The sequence below is a fragment of the Phycodurus eques genome, chromosome 14 (genome assembly GCF_024500275.1).
Source record: "Phycodurus eques isolate BA_2022a chromosome 14, UOR_Pequ_1.1, whole genome shotgun sequence".
NCBI lineage: Eukaryota > Metazoa > Chordata > Actinopteri > Syngnathiformes > Syngnathidae > Phycodurus > Phycodurus eques.
The window spans coordinates 9,005,084-9,029,264 of record NC_084538.1 but is presented as its reverse complement, the minus strand read 5'-3'; the positions used below and the strand labels follow the sequence as shown (position 1 = coordinate 9,029,264).

Here is a 24,181-nt window from a genome sequence, read left to right as displayed (position 1 = left end):
GCATCATAAAGTTCAAATGTTCTAGTGGGCTTCCCCCCCAATAAAAAAAATAAATAAATAATTGCTTTATGGCAGAAACCTGAAAGGTATCGCTGAATGCTACTTGGAACTGGTCATACCTGTAAGTAGATTTTTCAAGTACATGTTCCCAACTTTTAATTTATTTTTCTAATGACTAAAAAGTCATTTTTACATTTAATTTTACACCCTACATTTGAAATCAGATAGGCTTACTTTCTACTCCTTAGCTTGTCAAAATGCTGCTTTTACCAGTCATTTTTTAAAAGTATCTGTACTTTTACTTACAGTAAGTACAGCATGTATGTACTTTTGCCAACTTCTGTATGCCCTGCCATTCAACGCCACTGCAAACTTATTTTGGTGTTCATTGCATTGTGCACGTGTACCTAATGTTCCGTCCGAGGAGTGTAAACAGACAGTGTTTCCAAGCATGCGTATACTATTTCCATAACACATGCGCGCGCACACAGCTCCACAAACAGCTTAAACATAGACTGAATGTCTTTTTCATGTCATTATATTGAAGAACAAATCCAGACTGCACACATGGAGCAAAGAAAGACAGACTTTGTCATGCGCACCTGTGGAGCCTCAACATTAAGAACACTGCCCCACTGGATGATGTGCTGTTTTATAAAATACAAAGCAGTGATTCATTTACGAAATGAGTGTGTACTCGTCAATCACAACAGTGTTGTTTTTGGAGTAATTTCCCCAGTGTCCGATTTGCTGTTCCTGCTGACTCTGTATTCCTGTTCCTGTTCCTGCCCAGCCTCCTAACAGCTTAGTTTGTCACTGAAACAGCCAAGTGGGCGTAACAAGCATTTGAAATTTTTTTCATTATCCTATGGCGCAGTTATGATTGACCACTATGGATTTTGCCTGATGAGAAGATATCGTTCAGATGTGTGACAGGAACAGGAAAATGAATCTAAGTAATTCTTTTGATTAGACAGTATCTATAGTTCTCTATCCGATGCGTTTTATATATAATACAGAGAAGGAGTCATGCCATAGCACCGATAACAAAACTCCTTTCAAATCTGCATTTCCGTGCGTCTGGGTCATTTCCGTGCGTCTGGGTCATTTCCGTGCATCTGGGTCATTTCAGCGCGTTTGTGACAGTTGGTGCTGGCCTCCCGCAGAGCAACTTTCGAGGTGTGTTGTTCCAAGTTTTAAAGGCAATGTTGGGCAGAATGGGCAAACACATCCAATTGCCACGCACTTGGGACAAGTTAAAGCAAACAAAATGTGGTTTTTATGCAGTTGCTGGTTTTCCCAAAATTATTAGAGCCATCAATTTATTTTCTGTAACTCTGTAATGTTTGTTTGTCTCTTTCACTAACACAATTTGCATTACATCAGTCTTCATTTTTCACTTGTGGTGTTCTCCCAAAATGTTCTATGGTGAATACCATCAGAGCTATCTTAAGCAAAAAAACAATTTTTAAATATTTCTGTCTCAACCACTTTTACGCCTGTTGCCAACAGCAAGCACAATCTGTTAGAGTGAGTGAACACCGTTTTTAGCACCTAGTATTAAGCATACCGAAGATATTAGTGCCCCTGTATTTTCTCCCCTGTATAAAAACACCACTGTTCCATTCAAAGATGCAGAGGTGGCCCAAGAGTGCAACGTTTATAATCAGTCCAATTCATCTTCAGGGCTGTAACATGAGCGTTTTCACAACAGCTCCCTACATGACTGCTTGGACCAGAATTCCTTTATTGGTAGTGTTTATGGCTCCGCAGAGGTGGTATCTATTTGCTCCATCAGCATCAACATCAGCATGTCAGACGCAGCGGCACCAAATAAACAAAGTGTCTGAGGTGGACCAACAGTCGGATGCATGGGGCCCGATGACATAGTTTTGGGTGAGGAGGAGAAGGACAAATGGGATGTTTAATGACAGCTCACTTTATAATTACGTTGTGGCAAGCATGACTTTATGAGTCTTTAGATTTTTTAGATTAAAGCACCACACCGGAGATGTGTCCTCATGCTTGCATTTGACATTCATAAATTAGGTCAATACAAAGTACAGTTGATAGTTAATGTCACAGTTCTCGCGGAATAGTGAAATATCTAATTTTGAACAATAGGCACCACACTACATGATCCATTCCTGGTCAACTGTACAGGATTGTGGGGAGCTGGAACCTAGCCGATCTAACTTAGGGCAACCAATCAATCACTCAATCACACTCACTTTCACTGAGTGGGAACTGAAACTCTGCAGCCTGCACAGTAGTCAGGCAAGTGAACCACTACACCATCAGTAACCACTGGTTATATTTACTTTAAAAAAATAAATAAATAAAAATGTTATTTATAATAACCAAGCAAAGCTTCATGCTCATTTTTTAGTCTTCTTACTTGTCCGACATGTGTAAAAAGAAGTTAACCACTGTAAAATATAAAAACAACAAAACACTGAGAAGTGCTTGTTGACTTCTCTTGTCAGATCTAGTTTATCTTTTGGAATACGTGTCACAAAAAAACGCTAAATCACACTCAGAGTTCATCCTTTGACCCTCGCTGAACTGAGGTCCGGTATGATATGCTAATATCTCGAGTGTTGCAATATAGGAAGGCAGTTTGGCACTCTCTTTTGTGCGAATTTAGAGGCACTGTTTTTCCCAAAATTTGGTTAAATTGCATCATCTCAGGGGTACTTCAACTTTAGCGGTTTATCTATATTTGATCCTCAATTTAATCCTGGTTAACAACTAGTAACAACAACAAACTAACTTCTGGACACAGCAAATCTAGAGAGATTAATAATCAACTTCGTCTGGCCTTACCGAGTTCCTCTGTGGAGATTCCGAGCCACTGGCCCGCTTGGCCTTTTGAGCCAATGACGTCCCAAACCTGAGGGCCTCATAGACGGGGTCCACTTTATTGCCACAAGCTGTAGTGGAACATAAGAAGGATATCTAAAAAGCCAGGTCAATAGCTCTAATAATGTATCAGGAAAAGTTTGGTCACTCACCGATGGGCATGACTTCTTTGATGCAGCCGTACTGTTCCTGGATCAGTAACGGCGAGCTGTAGTACCGCCGGAAGCCTTTTGGCTGGGAAGAGCCACAATAACACATTGTTAATATGACAGTGAGTATAAGGATAATATCACAATGCAGTGAGTTCAGATTTTTGGGGTTACATTGCACTAAAAGAATTAAAGTAATTAAGCACCCAAATTTTAAAACCATCTATAGTGCTTGAACTCTCTATGGGTAGTGGGTAACTGGAGCCTATCCCTGCTGACTTTGGGCGAGAGGTGGCGTACACCCTGGACAGGGCGCCAACCAATCGCAGAGTGAACGTATCGATATTGTCTGAAAGTTCAACATCACACTGAACCAAAATAGACAATAACAAGCCCTGATGGGAATAGCAGCAGACCAAGACCTTGGTGCAAATGTAGTAATTGAAATGGTCTCAGTTGCTGAGCAAGCTAATGGAGAAGCGGTGAGAATGAGCACTCAGAATTTCACCTCTGCGGAAATTGACATTAAATGCGACTTAAAAGAATGAGAACGATTACAGCCTGAAATCATGCATGACCATCATAAATCATCAATCTAAATCTACAGATGCTTTCAGCTGAGGGGAAGAAAAAGTGGTAGACTAAAGTTGTGTGACCTCAAATAGGGACACCAGGACCCAGAGTTGGTCTGTACCAAGGTCCTATTCTATTATTTACCTGCCTGATATCTGACCCAAGATGTTTTATGGTGGCTGGGACCACAGGAAATATCAAGTGTATGTATACTTCCTTAGTTACACCGTTGAGATTTGTCAGCAGTATATGTGTATCACTACATTACCATATGGTTGTTGTGTTTTTGAGAGAAAAATGCATGATGCAATACAGTAGGACACCACTGCAAAACATTGCACAGCTGATTGTTAAGAATGGGGAACACTGTGTGGAATTTATCATGTCTTGAAAATGTCTTACGGTAAAATGGAGCGCACTACTTAGCTGCATCCAGCAGAGGTGCTGTTGCTTCAGTCTCAACCAGTTTGTGAATGGGAAGAAACAGGAGTTGAGAACATTCGACAGAAACATTCCCATTCGATATTTTGAAAATAACAATTAATCGACTAATTGGGTTTAGGTTAAGTAGGGTAAACTTTGGGGTTAGCGGTTAGCAATAGGCTTAATGGGGTTTTTTTTAGGGATAGGGATGAATTTTTCCCATAATCCATAAAGGGAATTTTTCCAAATACACATTAAATATGGTTAGGCCTCAGAGTTGGGCTTAAATGTGGAGGTTTTTTTTTTTTTTTTTTACCAAAACGTTTATTAAAATCTCAAAGAATCATTGAAGTCAAGCGCTCATTTTCAATGATGTCAAGAGGGCATAAGAATAAGAACAGCGCAAACATTTGATGGGTTACATGCAGAGAACAAATTTCTTGTGCATGCATGCATGCATGCATGTTCATGACAATAAAAGGTTCTTCTTCTTCTTATGTGTAAACATGAGTGTTAGAGTCTATAATGGAGGATGTAATGTTATTTATGTAAATAGTGAACGGGAATGTACCCAGCATTGAGCCTTGAGGAACACTCAAGGTTAATAGGAGGAAAGCAGATGGAGATTTACCAAGGGTTATGCATTGTTCTCACTGGGATGGATAATTACGTAACTAGTTACATGAACAGGAGTCTAATCTAACATCTGTCAGTCTTTGTATAGCATTGTCAACTGTCTAAAAAGCTTTGTTGAGATTTATGATACTACATGAGCTTTGTCAAATCTTTTTAACATTTGATGATGTGAATGGTGGAAGAGTGAACAAAGAGAAAGAACGGGGGGCTTAGGGTTCGGGTTATGGTTAGAAAGATTAGGGTTAGGAGTGGGGTTAGGTTTAGAAGTGTAAATAGGTGTTGGATTTAGTAGGGTTAGAGTTAGGGATTAATTTTTTCAAATTCCATCAAGGAATTTTAGTCAAATGTCAAACCACAACAATACTTTTTTTATTATAATACCCAAACTTTCTTATCTTGCAAAAAACACGTTTGTTGATACCGATCTCGTATTGTATTTTCATTAGCCTGTGCAGGTGTTCCTAATGTTGTGTCCGATGAGCGCAGTGATGCAACAGATGTCCTCTTGCTCGAAGAGGGTTCTCAGGCCGAAGGGAAACAAGCATGCCCGCAGAAGCGTCCCAAGTTTATTACGAATTTAGAGCTGAATCCCACTGGGGAAACTTTGTACGCTTTGACCTCTCAACTTCATTTTCCACTCCTGAGAGACGATCACATCATCTTTCCCCTTCCCCTCGTTGTGCCTTCAGCAGAAAGACGCTGGATGAGCTAGTATTACAAGCATCACATTTTTTTCCTTTCAAATAACAAAATATGCATGATTCGAAACGACCACAATTTATCCCACCAGGCATCCTCCAATTGTTACAGTCATGCTAGTGTATGTGACCAGGTACACCACAAAAAAACAGTATTAGAATATTGTGGAAATCTCAATTTGTTTCAATAGTTCAATTCAAAAAGTGAAAATCACCATACACATATAGATTCACCATACACACCTGAAAATATTTCCTGATTTTGTTATTTAATTTTACAATTTGGATGATTATTTCTTAGAGCTAATAAAAAGGCCAAAATTAACCATCTGAAGAAGTCTGAATATTACCTCAAGTTATCGTTCCATGCCATTTGGAGAATAGTAGCATTGTTTTTTTTTTGTTTTTTTTTTGTATTGTGTAGTGCAGTGATTCTCAACATGTGGTACTAGTACCAGTAATGGCGCTCTCTAATGCTATGTGAAAGTACAGTTCAGTAAAAATTTTTAGTAGAATACATTTGTATTTAACCTTTAAGATGTTGGTTTGAAAACATTTATTTAGGTATAATTTTTATTTAACATTTATGTGCAATACATTTTATTGAATAATTATTCAAGTAAATTGTTTCTTCCTAGCCCTGCGATTGGCTGGCGACCAGTTCAGGGTGTACCCCGCCTCTCGCCCGAAGATTGCTGGGATAAGCTCCAGCACGCCCATGACCCTAGTGAGGATAAGCGGAACGGAAGATGAATGAATGAATGAATGAAAATGCAGTGTTAATGTTCAACTTGTGAATAATGTTGTAGTGGCTTACAGTAATATTAAATATCCTTTTTAGGAATAAAATCTTTGTCTTGTGTTTGATGAATATTTAGGCTTACTACGCTAATGTTTCTTAATGTTTGACATGATGATGGAACTTGGAGAGCTAAGTGTTTTTTTAGGTGGTACAAGGTGTACAAAGTTTATGAACCACTTGTTTAGTGCAGTGGTGTATCATATTTAGAGCTGTTTCTAACATTGTGGTAACCCAATTCATATGAGAGGGACAGTGTTAGAACTACTGCAATAGTAAATATTGTAAAATGATTACCTCTTGTATTGAATTGTACTATGTACCTAATGTAGTAGCGGTGCTATATGGCTTAGTAGCATCTCTCACTGTAGTATTTCCTGTGTAGGCTTATGCACAAAAATGAGGTTCTAGTGTATTAGTCTAAAGTTTTTTGTCAATGCTCCGAGAACATTCCAAAGTCTCATCTTACATACTGCACATGGGTTGTATCTTTACTTATGGTCATGTTGCGTTCGCTTTATAAAAGCTATAATTTTCATTATAAATAGTAACTCTGATGGATGAGGCCAACAACATCTGTTCTGTTCACATGAGTGTAATGAAGCCCTGTCAGGGACCAATTGCATCGATCCTGTGACGTAAATAGGCTGGCGGTCACGTCGGGGTCATGGTCGGGCGGCGAGGGACAGAGGTTTTGTGTTGGTGGCATGCTTTGTGACAATTAGCTAGCAGATTGACTGGCAGAGGGATGATATAACGATGATGAGGAGCAGGAGGAAGAAACGGAGGATGACGAGGACGGACGGTTGGGAGTCACAGATGTACCGGCACACTCACACATAGAGTAGAGTGTGATTTCTGAATAAGCGCATTCTGCTGGGGAATCATCCAATACTTAATGTGTCTGTATTAATCATCTAATGCAATAATAGTTTAAGTATGTGTTAAGAATTATGGCAATTGTGCGGAATTGATCGACAATACAATACAATTACAATACAATTGATTGACAATAATCACTACTACTCCACTAATTATGCAAAACTGGCATGGAAACAGGAGCTCAGAACATTCAAATCCAAAATGATATTTTTTTTCCTATCCATCCATATTCTAAACCATTTCTCCTTTTCAGGGTTACTGGTGAGCTGGAGCCTATCCCAGCTGACTTTGGGCATAAAGCGAACTACGACCTGGTTTGGTCATCATTCAGTTACAGGTTACATATAGAGACAGACAAACATTCACTCTCACATTCACATCACCACTGAGTACGAACTGAACCCATGCTGCCTGCACTGAAGCCAGGCAAATATATCACCAATACATCAGTGATCAGTAAAAATAACAAATAATATCCTCATAGTTAAGGAAATGTAGTCAAAACACGCATCTCTAATTGCTACAGTGATGCCATCACCAATTATATTCCTGCTGATCCCATCACCAATTATGTTCCTGCTGACAGATGCCAACGTGATCGTGGTGATGCACATTTCACGAAGGAGAGCGGTGGTCTCACCAGTTTGCCCATGCAGCGCTGCTGTCCAACGCCGTTCTCGCACTTGTGGTGGAGGCTCATCTTGCAGGCTTTGCAGCGCAGGCCGTGCTTGGCCGTGTTGCCCGCCAGGAACACCACGTGCTTGGCTGTGGTACCTGATACACACGCACACAAAGGTTTCAAATATGTTTTCACATATGGCTGTACAAGGTACAGTATGTTGTACATGGACATAGAATGAAGCGCTTACATATTTGCAGTTCAGCATTCACAAATTCACCTATACACAGATTTTTGCTGAGGAACTATATTCTGTAAGTGCTGAAAATTTCACCTATTTGCTGTTTTTTTGCTCAGGCCAAACCCATATCTAATAAAAGAATATTGCTTTGGTACAATGTTGTGGCATCTTGGTTACAAGGACCATTGTTTAAGTTAGGAGAGGAGCTTCATTGCGTCAGCGCCTTGTCTAATAGAAAAAAAGTGCTTTGTTGCCATCTTTTGACAGCTCCATCATCACGTCATTGATGAGATATTTCCATGAAAAATTGTCTGTTCCTATGAACTTGCAATTATGTGTAGGAAGGAAAAACTATGTCATCAAAGCATTGCATTTATCATTGATAGCATCAAGCAACAGATTTCATAGTTTAAAAGCTTTAATTTATTGTGCATGCATCAATCAGACTCTGTTCAGGAAAATCAGTAGATTATTATCGTCATCTCAAAACATTAAGTTTAACATCTAAGGTTTGTCGAAATATCGCTTATTAAAACAAAGTATGGGCAATTTTTGATCGATCTTGTGAGTCTTCGCTTAAACTAAGCGAGCTCAGTAGTGGGAAGATGGATTTGATTGACCGTTCTGGTGGCAAAGGGATGTACGTGGTAAAAGCACAGCATAATAAAACATGTTTTCATTGCTCATTTATGGAAAATGTAATTACTGAAAAGGCAGGGGAAATGGAATCGCGCACCACCACGTTCACGTTATCGTCGTCTTCACATGCTCAAACTGCATCTTCGGCAGCTTTTCTCGGCTGAAAGCAAACCTGCCAAAAATGACACGCGGAGCGTTCGAAATGTGGCAGATCCCACCAAACATGACACATACATGTTGTGCATTTCTGGCGAGATGAATTAACCAATTAAGTGCCTTCACCATCTCGCCACTTCATGCAAATTAGGTCTATTTGGCCTTAGTCTGCCCATTTTTTTCGTTCCATTCTAGTTTTGTAAGACCAAAAAACCTTTCTATTGGATCACATTAACATTAACATTTTCCCACAAATGAAAAACTCGTTTGTCAAAATACATATCCCAAACATCAAAAACTACAGCATACTAAACATCCTCTTTAAACAGTCCTGTTCATAGCAGCTGTAAAAAAAAAAAAAACGTTTTTTTTCTTTTAATAGTTGTACCTTTCCCACACGCTCGGAAAACTTCTCAACACATATTTTAAACACACAGGACCGCAGCTCAGTCGATGGGGGGCAGGCACTTCAGAGAATAATATATTTGAAAAGTAAATTTGAGATATTATGCTCTTTTTATATGGAAATATGGTTTACTAAACCAAGAGAACCCACCATGCGCCAAGTCCATGGTGGTTGCTTGCTTCTATATAAAGAAGGTCAGTTTGTTTCATAGTTCTGTTCTGCAGTTGCGTATTGATTGGGCAGTGATGTGCACTTTCTCTGGCCCCGCCCACGCGCTATTCATGTGAAAATGCGAACGTGCAAACGCGCTATTGGTCACTGTTGTCCTTTTACATCAGAGGTAACCAATCATTTTCCATTCAGGCAGTCATGCAAAGTGACGGAGTACAAATACTTGATTGAAGTAGATTTTAACTGAAGTGAATTTTTCATTTATCTTTACTTGGGAATTTATTTTTCTTTTATGTTTAAATTGAACCCCTTACATGTGAACATAGATATCTGTACTTTCTACTCATCATCTTATCTAAATAGGCTCGTTACTTTTTTCAACCTCAACAAATGACAACATGGCGTAAAAAAACGCAGTTGAGATCTTGAGTGATTGAGATCTTTGGGTCTTATAAGGCAGGGGGGGGGGGGGGGAACAAGAAAAGCAGCAACATCGAGGAACATGAACCAAAAAGCAACAACAACGACCGCATGAGATTCAGAGAAGCAAGATAATGCCCATCCATGAATTTAAAGAAAACTATTTGATGTTGTCGGTTCCAAAAATTATTCATGATTAATGCGTTGGGTCTTGTGCCAGCCTAAGAAACACAGGTTTCTGGCAATTCTCCATCTAATCTGAAAAAACACACACAGGTATATTTTCAACTGTTATCGTTACCTAAATTAGCATGTTAGCAATGTACGGAAAAACGTTTTGCTAGTATAAAACTCTGAGCCAATGTTAGCTAGCGCTTTGTTAAAAAAAAATAAACAGGTATTGTCTATAATTAACAGTAAAAAAAATACAAAATTACTTTTGTAGTTATCTACATTTTAAAATCTGCCCTTTTTTACTTTTACCTAAGGAGTTTCAATCAGTACTTCTACTTTTACCAGTTATTTTTTTAAACACATATCTGTACTTTGTACTTAAGTACAGGGTGTGAGTACTTTTTATATACTGTAGTATCTGAGGTAAAATTGAAGTAAATCAAGCGATACACCTGATCCCGGAACAGGACAGCAAACATAAGTAGACGTGTACTTGAAGCAACAAGGCGTGAAAACAAATCTGTCAATCTCTGCTTTTTCTACACGTGCTGACTACAATGCGAGCCGCCACCGTGAACTTGACCCTCCGCTTCTGTGGCTACAGTGAGACAGAAAACCGTCAGAAACATGATCTCGGTTTAAATCCTCACCCGGTGGCCGTGGATTGCCATGACAACAGCACGTCAGCATCACTAACAGAACCCAGATAATTTTTTTAGGGCAGTCTGAATCAGGTCGTCCAAGATTAGTTAAACTGAGGTCGTAACATCATCAATCTTTACTACAAAAAAATGCAGTCATGAGGTATTGTTTTATAATCATCATCATCATCATTAAAGTCACACAACAACATTTACATATTTTGGAACTCGGTGCACACATAAGTCGCGCCGCATTATAAGGCGCTCCGTCCATTTTGGAGAAAATTTAAGACTTTTAAGTGCGCCTTATGGTCGTGAAAATACGGTAAGTACATTCAGTATCAGAAAATTACTTTTGATACTTAAGTACAGCGCGGCACAGTGGACAACTGGTTAGCACGTCTGCCTCAGCACGTCTGCCTCACAGTTCTCAGGACTGGGGTTCAAATCCGGCCTCGCCTGTGTGGAGTTTGCATGCTCTCGCCATGCTTGCGTGGGTTTTCTCCGGGTACTCCAGTTTCCTCCTACATCCCAAAACATGCATGGTAGGTTAAATGAAAACTCTTAAATTGTCCGTACGTGTGAATGTGAGTGCAAATGGTTGTTTGTTGTGCACTGCGATTGGCTGGCGATCAGTTCAGGATGTACCCAGCCTCTTGCCCAGAGTCAGCTGGGATAGGTGTCAGCACGCCCGCGACCCTAGTGAGGATAAGCGGTTCAGAAAATGGATGGATGGACTTAAGTTCAGCAAATGTCAGATGTTTTGATACTTTAACTCAAGTAATATTCCACAAGATGACTTTTACTTAATTCTTCAGACCTTTTCTTTTTTAGACTATCATAGCTATGCAGATGACACACAGTTATTGTTGTTATTGTTAGTTGTGTCACTGTCTAAAACATATAAATAACTGGATGAGCCAAAATTTTCTTCAATTAAACAACAGTAAAACTGAGATAATTGTTTTTGGCAATAAAGAAAACAGGATTGCTGTTAGTAAATACCTGGAGTCACTCTCTTTAAAAACCAAAGACCAAGTCTGAATCCTTGGTCTACTGACTTTCAAAAGTCAAATCAATTACTAAAACTGCCTTCTACCATCTGAAAAACATATCCAAAGTGAAGGCTTGCATGTGCCAAGCAGACCAGGAGAAGGTCATCCGTGCTTTTATCTCAAGTAGACTTGACTATTGTAATGGTCTTCTGACTGAACTCCCCCAAAAGAGCATTAAACAGTGGCAGCTCATTCAGAATGCTGCAGCTCGGGTTCTGACCAGAACAAAGAGGTCAGAGCATATTACTCCAATTCTAAAGTCTCTACTCTGACATTCAGTCAGCTTTAGAATAGATTTTAAAGTTATATAAACCCAATAGGGCGCTGAGATCTACAGAATCAGGTCAAATAGTGGAGCACAGAGTCCAAAGCAAACATAGTGAAGCAGCATTTAGCTATTATGCTGCACACAAATGAAATAAGTTGCCAACAGAAGTGACGTCAGCCCAAAGTGACAATGTTTTTAAGTCCAGGTTAAAAACGCTTCTTTTTTCTCATGCTTTTTAGAGCATTTCCACCTTTAAATGATCTTTCTTGCACTCTACACTGTTTTAATTTTACTTTTATTTTTCTCTTTGTTTTAAATGTTTAGAAGCTGTTTTTTTTTTTAAACAAAACAAAAAAAGCTGTTAATCATGTAAAGCACATTGAGTTACCTTGTGTATGAAATGCACTGTATAAATACATTTGCTTTGCTTTGCTTACTTCTAACAAAGTTATTTTGTGTGTGTATACTTGCACTTTAACTCAAATATCGCGTTCAGGTACTTAATACAAGACAGTTAGTTACAGTACACTTGTGTCCTTGTCACGCTGCCGATCAGCTCGTTTGGTCTGACTCACTTCAATGTGAAGAGGAGAAAAGTACGCCTCCATGCTAGCAGCTTAGCGGATCACAAACTGACAGTTGGGGAATGGTGGGCGTGCTGGAGAGGGGGGACCTTGGTTGGTGTGTGTGTGTGTGTGTGTGTGTGTGTGTGTGCGTGCGTGTGCGTGTGTGTGTGTACCACCAGTATATTGTAAATTAATGCTGCTTCTTCACTTAAGCTACTCGAAGACTATTGAGCAGACATTAGTAAAGTGATCTCCTATAGTTGACGAGGTGTTGGAAGGAAGTGCCTGTTTTCGTTTTAAAAAATGGAAGCCCTTCCATTTCAACTGAAATAATCTTCTACAAACAAATGAAATCACACAGGTTAGACCCTCTCAAACACACAACTGAAATCCAATCATATACTAAAATACGCTTATATGAAAAACTGAAAATGTCCTCATATACTGAAATATGCATTTCAGTAGTGTGTATGCCAGCGTGTTAGTAGTCTATAAAAGCATTTCAGTGTTGCAGGTGAAAGCATTTATATTGTGGCCATGAGAGCATTTTGGTTATGTTTATAAAAGCGTGTCAGCTGTGTGTGTTAGAGCATTTTAGTAGTGTATGACAGCTTTACAGTAGTGTGTATGGGAGTATGTCAGTAGTAGGGATGAGAGTATTTCAGTGGTTCTTGTGAGAGCATTGCAGTAGTCTGTATGAAAGTGTTTCAGTAGTGTGCATGAGAGCATGTCTGTAGTGTGTTTGAAAGTGATTCGGTAGTGTGTATTAGAGCGTGTCGGTATGAGAGCATTTCATTGGTGTATGTGAGAGCTTTTTGGTAGTGTGCATGCAAACATTTTAATAGTCTGCACAAAAACATTTTACTCGTGTTTATGAGTGTTTCCGTCGTGTGCAAGAGAGCATTTCAGTAACGTGTGTGTGAGAGCACTTTAGTAGTGCATGTGAGCAAAGAAAAATGTCAGTTTTTGAAATTTAATTGGCCAGAGAGTTTCAGTAGTGTGTATAAGCAGAAAATAAAACTTCAGTTGTGTCTATAAGAGCATTTCAGTCGTGTGTGTGTGTGTGTGTGTGTGTGTGTGTGTGTGTGTGTGTGTGTGTGTGTGTGTGTGTGTGTGTGTGTGTGTGTGTGTGAGTAATCCTGAATTATGTCCCTAACGGGCCCTCATATTTCACACTCCGGAATCTTCCCGTCTCATCAATTTGACACTTTTATTTATTTGTACCTTTCACGCCAGCAGACGTTTGTTTGTTTTTTTGTTTTTGTTCTTAGAATAGCTACGCATTGATCCATTAATCCAGCGGTATTACTTCATGCCTTCATACTTCCTGTGAAAATGTACCTCCTCCGCTTCCTCTTCTGCTTACACTCTCGCCTCTGCAGACTAATTAAGTACCCTAACAGCATTTTTGCTTGTTTTTGCTTTGAAAAAAAAAGTATTAAAAAAAAATTGGATGTACATCCCCATTGACAAGGCATTGTACCCATTAAACATTTTTTCTGAAAGTGTGCATATTTAATCTATTACAGGCTTCATAACAATTGGGGGGGGGGAAATGACTAATTCACTGCATTTATTACCACTTCACTGGTTTAAAACTGTTAAAATACTATTATTCCAAGTGCCCTCCCATAAATTACATTTCACACTCAGTCAGACACACAAACACGTCCCTCGCCCACATAGGTGTTTATTTAATTAGCAAGTCGCTGCAATCCATAACACATCGTCAGTCGATGTGCAGGTATTTTTATTATATGCCACCGAATGTAATTCATTTTTACACAGTGCCAAATCAAATTGTCTTTCCACCACAGCCTTTAAACAACATAAACTAGAACTGTTTAAAAAACAACTTGATTAATGTTGTTTTTAAATGGCTTTTTAAAGCACATTGTTTAGACATCGTTTTTTCATTTATTTATTTTTTATGAAAGAGGTGTCTAGGCTGAAATGTAATCCTTGCATATTTATTATGGCTGGCACATCACATTTATGCAGACATTTCTTAATGGTTTTTTTTTCTTAATTCTTCTTTCTAATGACGGAGTGTGAGGCAAGGAGCAGGTGGGTGTTTAATGTTGCCCATCTGAAGATAAGTGACGTTGGTTTCAATTTTGGACGCTTTTTGTCGCCAAAGGAAATAATGGAAAATGTCAAACAATTTTGTCATTAATGGCTATGTGTTGTTATTTTGAGGGGATAGTAAATTGACACTTTTTTTTGCATCAGGCTACTGTTATACACTGTATCAAAGGTACATGTGTTAACCCCATACCTACGATCATGTGGTTGCAAACGTCGCAGAAGGTGGGCTTCTTGAAGATGTGTTCCATGAAGCAGTGCCCGGCCGAGTCCACCTGCAGGGGGTTGCGCGCCTGCGAGCGTGACGTGGGCGGTGGAGCGCAGGGAATGGCAGGGGGCACGGGCGGGATAGGCGGGCCGGTGGTGACGTGCGGCGGCGCCATGCCAATGTTGTACAGGTGGCCCGTGCTGCCGCTCACGTCGGAGAGGAGCTCCATCTTGTTGTCGCCGCTACTCCGGAAGAAGTTGTCGGCGCTCTTGCTGCGGACGCTCTTGGTCTTGAAGGACAAGGAACGCTTGAGCTTTTGGAGCTGGAAGGAAGAGAATGAAATGGTTGAATAAGCAATTACAATGGAAGTTGAACAATTCAGAGTTAAACAATTTTTTTTTTTTTTAAATCAGGAAAACTGAAATGGTGAAAAACTGTTTAACGCTATAGCACCGCAATTCAGTACTCTTTAGTTCTCAGGCTCAGGCAGGTTTTCAGCAAGTATCTTCAAACACGTATAATGCATTTAGAAACAAATCTCTGAATTCACTTTGCAGGGTCAACTTTTATGCCATCAAAATGTGTTCCTGTAGCTTTGCTAACGTGAACTGAGTAACAAAAAAACAAAACAAAAAAAAGCTAAATTAGCTAATGTTAACAACCGAAAAACCTAATCTGTTTATTTTTGAATGCAAGAAGCTGGTAGTTTTTAAGTTTTTATGATTCAAACCAACAACATTAATCAACACTGAAAGCAGAGGCAGCAAAAGTACCGACACTCTGTACCTCAGTAGAATTAGATATGTGTGTAAAAACATACTTTGATAAAAGTAAAAGTACTGATTGAAAGACCTTTCCTTAAGTCAAAAAGTTAAAAAGTGCAGATTTTAAAATGTACTTGACTACAAAAGTATTTAAAAAATGTTTTTACTGTAAATTATAGACAATAACCGTTTTGTTTTGTTTTTTAAACCAAGCGTTAGCTTGCATTGGCTAAGGCTTTTATGCTAACATAAAACATTGTATGCTGAACCGTAACATTGCTAACATTGTAAATTGACAAACAAAAAAATGCTATAATAGCCAATAATAACTGAAATATTTTTTCAGATTAGAAGGACAATTTTTGAGTATCAGAAACGTTCTTAGCCTGGCACAAGACACAACGCATTCACCATGAATCATTCTTGGAGGTGACAACATCTAAAAAAAAATTTAAATAAGGCTATTGATGGGGAATATCTTGCCTCTTCGAATCTGTTGCATCATTTTCGTCACTGCTCCCTGGCTCATATTCCTCCATGTCGCTGCTGTTCCTGTTATTTTCTGCCTTATAAGTCCCCAGGATCTCAGTCAATCAAGACTTTACCTCTTTCTATTTAAATTTTTTTTAAGTCGAGTCGTCATCTGCAGAGGTTGAAAAATAATAATAATAAAGAGCCTATTTTGACATGTACGGAGCAGAAACTAAAGATATCTGTTGAAATGTACGGAGTGAATGTGAAAAGTAGTACTCCAGTAATGTACAGGTAGGTACCTTAAAAATAAAATCACCTTAGGTACAGAAACAAAGTATTTGTACTTCGTTGCTTTCCACTACTTAGTACAGAGTGTGAATACTTTTGGTGCCTCTGATCACATACACGTTGTTAGGACACCTGGGAACTGTTTTAAATTGGGAAATGAAAAGTATAGTATGTCTCTTTCATGTCCAGTTGTGCCACCATTTCTAACCATACACCAAGCTAACGAGAAGAAAAATGTCTCCGCAACTTAAATGGTCTTCCCCACCTGGACGCTGATGTGATTTCTAGGTGGGGCAGTCGTGGCATCACATCCGTACCGTTCGGCACATGGTTGAGCCACCTGCTTCCTGCCATGGCGGCTCTATCAATCTCATTATCTCCCATGCTGACAACCCCTCATTTCATCTCCTCCTTTCAGTTGCTTCATAAAGAATCCCTGCGCTACTCTAATGAGACTGAAAGGCTCTTATGTGGGGGAATTGATTCTGTTTTGACATAATTGAAGAGTGGAGCAGAACTCCTAATGAGCCTTCGTGCCCTAATTAGGCCGCACAATACCGAGAAGAATTTGTTTTCATCTTGCTAGTGAAGATACTTGCTCATATTTTCATATGAATGACACATTTTGGTTGGTAATATTGTCAGAGATAGTGCCCAGCCTCAAGTGCTTATCATTTGAGCTTTGGTGTGGGGAGGATCAATAATTCCTGTGTGCGCGACTAATCAATATGGCACACTCACATCCCAGTGGTACACGATCAGGGCCAGCGAGGCCTTCTCTGCTCTAAACACTATCGTAAGCACAGACTTACATTTACCAGATAAATTCTAACATTTGTTCATGAAATATTATAATTTTTTTCCCAACAGTCTATCCTCCTTATTTCATATGATATCTCTGGGATCTCTTATATGCAGACACAAATGAAGAATAGTAAACCTCTTCTACTATTAGTACTCAGTAATTTTCTGTAATGTTACTCATTTTTCATGGAGGATAAAGAATATATGCCTCTGCGTATTGTTATATTATCTGTCTACATGTGTTGTTCCACCATTTGTGTTCAAATATCCATTGCTGAAAAAGGTTGTAAAACAGCGACTATTGATGCAAGACATTTTGCATGTCAATAGTATATTATTGGGAACTGGGAAGTGAGTTGAGTGGAATTGAATTTACTGCTATTATACAGCGCTCGTATCTCAAGTTCCAGGTCGCAAGTCGAAGCAAAAAATTGGCCACATTTTAAACCTCCTGTAAATAAAATATACTGTACTGTAATTGAAATTGTTCATATATCAGGTACTTTATGCTGTTTGTTGAATCCATTTTTAAAAATGCATATTACAGTGACCGCAATATCATCCAAAATATCCCGAACAAACGTGTGTAAAATCTTTATGTTTATATGTTTTATACATCCTGGGGTCAAATTGAACCCAAACAACCCACCTGAGATGTGTACAGGACATTGAAAAGTGAACATATATTTTCACTATAATTTTATATTTCCCCAGTTGTCCCTATGAAAAAAAAAGTAATGAAATATGAATCAGAGAAAAACAATTTAAAGTCAATCACATATTCAGAGGCGTTGAACATTGAAAGGGGTCAAATTGACCCCAGAGATAATAGGAGGGTTTTAAGAGGAGCACATGCTTTGTTTGATGACACTTAACTTGCAGCTTTGTGTATAAAGCATGGGAGCTTAAGGATGGATGGATGATGTCTAATAAATGAAATACAATAAAATTACATTAAATGAGCCTTTATGTTCAGAGTCATCTACAAAAGCCTTTATTACTGGATGCATTGCACTGGGTGTTTGTTGCGATGCACTAACCCTCCTGCATGTTTAATAATTTTGTTTTAAAAATGCAAATTACAAATTAATTAACTAGAGAAACAATAAGGCCAGCCAAAATTTTAGTCTAAAATCTTTGTACTTTATTTTTATTTTTTTCGATTTTACAGGTCATTTTTATCTGTAATATCACAGGAGGGTTAAGAATGTGTTACAACATATACAACCATGGATCTCACCTTCCGTTTGGGGTGTTCGGGCCTCACAGTATTCTTACAAGAGGGATGAAAAAAAAAATACAGTTTTATTCACTTCATTTCTCTACAGGGAACTTTGTAGAAATATTTAGCCTTTCGCCTGTGGTCTTCTATCTAGCTTCATTTATAGGACGGGTATATTTAGATGATTTACAGCCACCACCAAAATGACCACTAAAGTAAGTCCTTGTGAAGGAAGATTACACTGCAAAGTTATTCCACAACTGTGTACTGCTATAGCACAGTGCTTCCCAAACTTGGAGATGAGGCCTGTTTTCGGTCCTGGGACTTTTTTTTTTTTTTGCATGGAATACAATTTTTAGTTTGGGAAACTGTGCTTTGTGTTGCAATATTAGGTACACTTATGACACTTTACAATAACAATGCTTAGTTTTGATTTATACGGTCAGAGATATTCATGAAACAATGTATTCATTATTGTGGTTGTAGTTGTAGTCGCACTACATCAAACTGACAGGTGCTCTTAATATTTTACCCCTACAATAGCAAATAGTTTTTTTAATGGCATCACAACACCATGACAAACCATTATGTCATTCAAAGTAGCAATTTTCTAGTACTATATAGTGTGCAGATGTACAAATGAACACAAATGAAGCTCACTGGATTCATGCACTTTCCAAACTCAACTTCAGGCACTTTTAAGATTAATTTTGAAGTAGTTTTCCACCAAATTAAGCATTTATGCACATGTGCGCACACACACACACAGTGTAATGAAAAATAGTTTGCTTCATCAGATTAAAAGAGATTGTTATCCTATAAGTGAGAAAAACATAAAGGCAAATACACGTCTTGCTATGTTGACATAGCAAAAGATAAAGAAAATGTAAAATAGTTTTTGATTCTTAACAGTAGATGAGTTAGATCTTTTAGCGTGTAAATAGAGCACTTTATCCAACATCCAAGCACTTTTCCACATCTTTCCAAGACTTTTAAGAAAATTGAGAGGACTAAGAGTCCTTACCTTGGTCTCCTGGTTGGAAATGTTGCTGGGGGATTTGGGAGTCTCGTTCTGCTCGTCCTCTTTCCCCCCACTACTCTCATCCTGGACCGAGTTGGCAGGCGGGATCATGATTTCAGTTTCTAAATATAAAAAAAAAGTAGAATGTGTTTCCTTCTCTTCTTCTCCTCACAACGTTTACATCGTGTTCATGCCTCGATGGTCACCATGACCCGAGAAGGTCGCACGAGTCATCCAGAACCTCACTGCTCCTGCGAGGAGGTTCTAATCAGGTAGGAACACACGAGAAGGTGTCGTTAACAAGTCCAAAGTGAAAGTAAAGGGGAAAATCAGTCTTGTGTTGCTGGAGAGAGTGTCAAGCTTCTCCCTCTGTGGTTGGTGCGTAAAGACTCCACAAGCATGCTTGTGCTCCACTATGCGCTGGAGGGAGGAAGGGAGGGAGTTAGGGAGGGAGGGAGGGAGTGAAGGAGGGAGGGAGGGAGAGAGAGAGAGAGAGAGAGAGAGAGAGAGAGAGAGAGAGAGAGAGAGAGAGAGAGAGGATCTCTCTTTCATGCACTGAATTATGCTCCCAGACAACATCAGAGTATTTTTTTGATAGTGTTTGCATCGGAGCAATTGTTTTTTTAATTATAAGTTTATATTAAATACAGAGGAGTGATTTAAATGTGGAATAAAAGTGTATGAATTTGTTTCTCATAATTATGATTGTGCTGGTTTTGGAAGAAGTTTCTTAATGCGGCTGATTTTCCCCTTCCTGCACCATCCTCAGCCCCGTAGTGGTTTTGGCTCACATCTGCCCATTTGCTCTTTGCCTGAAGTGATGAATGTGAGTGTGAATAGTTGGATTTATATGTGCCCTACGATTGACTGGTGTCCCGTCCTGTAAACTGGGATAGGCGACATCTTATCTGCAAATATGCAGTTTTCAAAGTACTAGTAATATCTGAATGCAGCCTAATTTCAGTAAACCAACCCCACCCTTGGCCCCTCCCCCTCCCGTCTCTGCCCAAAGAAACGCCCCCAGCTCACTAAACCTGGACAACAAAAAAGATCCAGGAAGATACTGGTGTGTCATGGTCCCCTGGCTGCCTCAGAATGCATTTTAGTGGAATTGCGCTCTGGAATTAACCTGGAGCAAAGGACTGCTGCGTCGTGCCCGCCTGGTAGCCTCAGTGCCTCTCAGAGTCGGCGATGACCATGCAACGTTAAACGAAAAGGTCACCGGTTGAATGTTGTATCTTTTAGAATCTACAATCAATTCAAAATATAAGAGAGATGAGCAACTTACCTAACGACTCAGTGAGAACGGTAGCGTAGAAAACGCGGTCGTTTTTCAAGCTCAGTCATGCAGCCATCCGTGCAGCCTATCTGACATATAACACCCTTATATATATTCACCCTTGATTTGAAGTGGAGAGCTGTTCTTCTTTTTAACTTTTGTTGCTAACCAAGAAACTGTAATAGTTTACGCTGCAAGAGGCTGCCGTACATCCTTGTAATTGCACGGTGGGCGTATGCAAATGATTGATACAGTCACACGTCCTGTCGCTTCACTCTTTGATGGGCCACTGTTGCCATCACCAGTTGTAAAATGATCATTTAAATTAAATTATAGGCGTTAGATGGGTATTTTTCAAAAGATCATTTTAATAATATTATACTGCCAGGTCATAAAGTTTTAACATATATGACAAAAACTGTTGTTGTTTTTTAACTGCAAGCCCTCTAAGGTATGAAATTGTATAGTATGATTAGGCGTAACATGATTATGGCATATAGAAATTATTATGGTATAACGTGGTACGATATGAAATAATATGATGTACAGTAATATGATATAATATCGTATGGTACGGTATGAAATATGGTATGGTATGGTATGGTATGATCCGCTGCAATACGAAATGGTACGCCTGATATACTGTCTGTTGTATTGGAATATACATACAGTATGTAGTAGTAAATACTAAATATTCCATTCAATGAAATTTCACCAGTGTATCTTGTGAGACATCTCCCCTAGCCCCACCCCTGTGATGCCATTTCCTTGAAGTTGCATTGTGGGATGGAGGAAGAAAGCGCCAGACTGCAGCCTCCACAGTCTGACGGGGATGCAAACACCCACCAACACGCACCCGACGAGCCAACTGAGCACTGGCTGCTCAGCTTCCGTTTCTTATCGGGAGGGCTTCTCTCCCACGAAAAGTCTCTCAAGGTGCTCAAAAACGTAAGAGGAAACAGTCATCAACTATACGTTTATCCCAAAAGAGAGGCAGTGAATCCCCGCTATTCGTGGGGGGGTATGGACTGAGACCTGCAGCGAAAATCCCAGAGAAATTGACACCCAAAAAAGGACTGTAATTGCAACAAGAAAGGCAAATAACTTTTACATATTAGATTAGGCTATGGTGTGAATACATGAAACACCTCCCTTCACTGTTTGTAACTAAGAGGCCACCAAAGCAATATTTTCATATTAGTTACGACTTTGGCCCGTACGGAGCCCCGAAAGGGACATGGGAAAAAAATAAAAATTAAAGGTGTTTCTCATTGTAATGAGAAAGTTTCTCATTCGAATGAGAAAGTTTCTCATTACAATGTCTGTCCGGCTGTGAGTGGTAGCTTATTTACACACACACACACATACACACACTAGTACATATGGCTCAGCTATTCTATAGCCTATACTGCTATATTCATGTGATGAAAGTTTACATTTATACTCACCTTATTTTCTTTTAGTTGGTCGATGACACTATCAGGTATATTTCTTGTTTTGAGGAAAGAGAGCAAGTCCTCTTCTGTTGCCATTCTCTCAGCTGACATGCGCTGGAAGCAAGTTGTAAATAAGCTACTGTACAGCTGCCCGAACGCAGGAAGCTACCGCTAGCAGGTACTAAATAAGCTAGCACTCACGGGTAGAGGTTTCTCATTGTAATGACTTTCATTATAACGAGAAACTTTCTCGTTCGAATGAGAAACAAGTTTCTTTTTTTTTTCAGGTCCCTTTAGGGGCTCCGTAGAAGTACATTTCTCTCTGGTTTTTGTTTTTGTTTGTTTTTACTGAGGTACAGGAGTTGAAACAGTAGCCTACCCACCTCCCTAATTTTTTTTAATTTTATTTTTTAACAACAATATCTGTATTTCCATTAAAGTAGAGTGTGAGACTTTTGCCACCTCTGGCAACATGCAAAGGAAAAATGTGACAGAAGGGAGTTGCGCGTAAGTCGTCATCATGGCCACCACATGGAAGCAACATGGAAGCAATCAACACGCAAGCTACTCGCCAGGCGGAAAAAAACACATCGGGTGAGTCACTGTTGGATGAATGTTTGCGTGGCGGTAGCGTGTGTACCACTGTGTGTCTGTGTGACTTAATTACACTTTATAAAACCAGTTTATTTCTTCACATTCGTTTCAATTATGATTTGTTTTTATATTTATATTTCAGAATACATTGGAGTTTTTTCTCTATTGAAAGCAAGTAATGAAAAAAATTGTGGTGGGCTGGAACAGATTAATGGCATTTCAATACAGTTCAACAGAGAAAATTTATTTCATAATTCAAAGTATGTCTGTGTAAAATCAATCTGAATAAAAACTTGCCTTGAGCATTTTGCCCGTTGCCTTTAGCAACATCCCTTGAAAATTAGTTGGCAATGCAAAAAAAATAAATAAATAAATAAATAAATAAATAAAAGAGGTCCGCAGCAACAGGGGGTTAATTATTCCAATTGGAGGGTTTCATCACAACGATGCTATTTCTACAGTCCCTGTGTTAGTGCACAGAGACCTGTACCGTATTGGACATTATGAGTGGAAAAACAACAGCGACTTTTCGTAGAAAAAAAATATCCCAGAAGTGCAAAAATGTTCCCTGTGAAACGTGTGGTCAGATTGTCTCAAAGGGAATATCATGATGAGGATGAAACATGCAAACAGGGGGACGTGCTCGCATGGGAAAAGAGTTCTATGCGACTGCTTTGATTGACATTTGTATCCACGCTGATGACGTCTTGTATTTTACGGGAAGCTTGTGTGCATAATGCATCGATCGCTTGTTTTCCGAGAGCGACACTCTGAATATTTAACTGCTTCTGCACACATTGTTGTGTTGCGCTAACACCCACGTCACAGTGCCAGCTATTTTTGGACTCCTCCAGATGTCAAAACAAGTGTAGAAATCATTACAATTAGCAGCTGTTTAAGGGAACACAAAACTATGTTGGTTTCAAAGGAATAACTCAAAGCGTTTCAGTTTTTCTATGGCTTTTACCGTGGATATAAAAAGTCTACACACCCCGATTCAAAATCAAGGTTTTTGGAGTATAAGAACAATGAGACCAAGATAAATCAATTCAAAACTTTTTCCTCTGTTAATATGACCTATAATCTGTACAACTCAATAGGGGGAAAAAATAGAGAGGGAAAGTAAAAATAAATAACTGAGATAATGTGGTAAAGTGCGCAGAACCTCTTATAACTAGGAATGTGGCTATGCTCAGGGTTAACCAATCACATTCAAATTCATGTTCAATGGAAATCAGCACACACCTGACAACATTTGATGTGCCTCTGATTTGAGTTCAGCCGTTCTAGTATGCTGTTTCTAACAGTTTTGTCGTCACATCACACAGCACAAGCCATGGTCCACAGAGGGCTTCCACAACATGAGAGGGATTGATTAAAAGTATCAGTCAGGAGAGGAGTACAACATAATTTCCAGGGCATTAAATATATCATGGAATACAGTGGTACAATAGTGACATTACCAATAACTGGTGCCAAAATTGATGGAAAGACGAAAAGAAAATTGGTCAGGGAGGCTGCCAAGAGGCCCACAGGAAGACTGAAGGAGCTGCAGTAATTTCTGGCAAACAGCTAGTTGTTTGGTACATGTGACAGCAATCTCCCATTTTCTTCATATGTCTGGGCTA

The 24,181-nt window shown here is 39.2% G+C and overlaps 1 protein-coding gene across 3 annotated transcripts in view; it reads right to left on the bottom strand.

The window, feature by feature from the left end:
- stac (SH3 and cysteine rich domain) overlaps positions 1 to 19,631 on the bottom strand; it is a 32,153-nt gene extending 12,522 nt beyond the window's left edge. For 2 of the 3 annotated variants that reach the window (XM_061696318.1, XM_061696320.1), the window contains exons 1-7: positions 19,451 to 19,631; positions 19,248 to 19,366; positions 18,242 to 18,274; positions 14,657 to 14,993; positions 7,663 to 7,796; positions 3,015 to 3,096; positions 2,827 to 2,933 (exon numbers count right to left, since the gene is read on the bottom strand). In XM_061696318.1, coding sequence (XP_061552302.1) covers positions 2,827 to 2,933; positions 3,015 to 3,096; positions 7,663 to 7,796; positions 14,657 to 14,993; positions 18,242 to 18,274; positions 19,248 to 19,366; positions 19,451 to 19,478 — 840 coding nt within the window. In that variant the 5' untranslated portion in view covers positions 19,479 to 19,631. The remainder of the gene's footprint in view (positions 1 to 2,826; positions 2,934 to 3,014; positions 3,097 to 7,662; positions 7,797 to 14,656; positions 14,994 to 18,241; positions 18,275 to 19,247; positions 19,367 to 19,450) is intronic. The other variant, XM_061696319.1, reaches the window with a different exon arrangement.
- Positions 19,632 to 24,181: the final 4,550 nt, after the last annotated feature.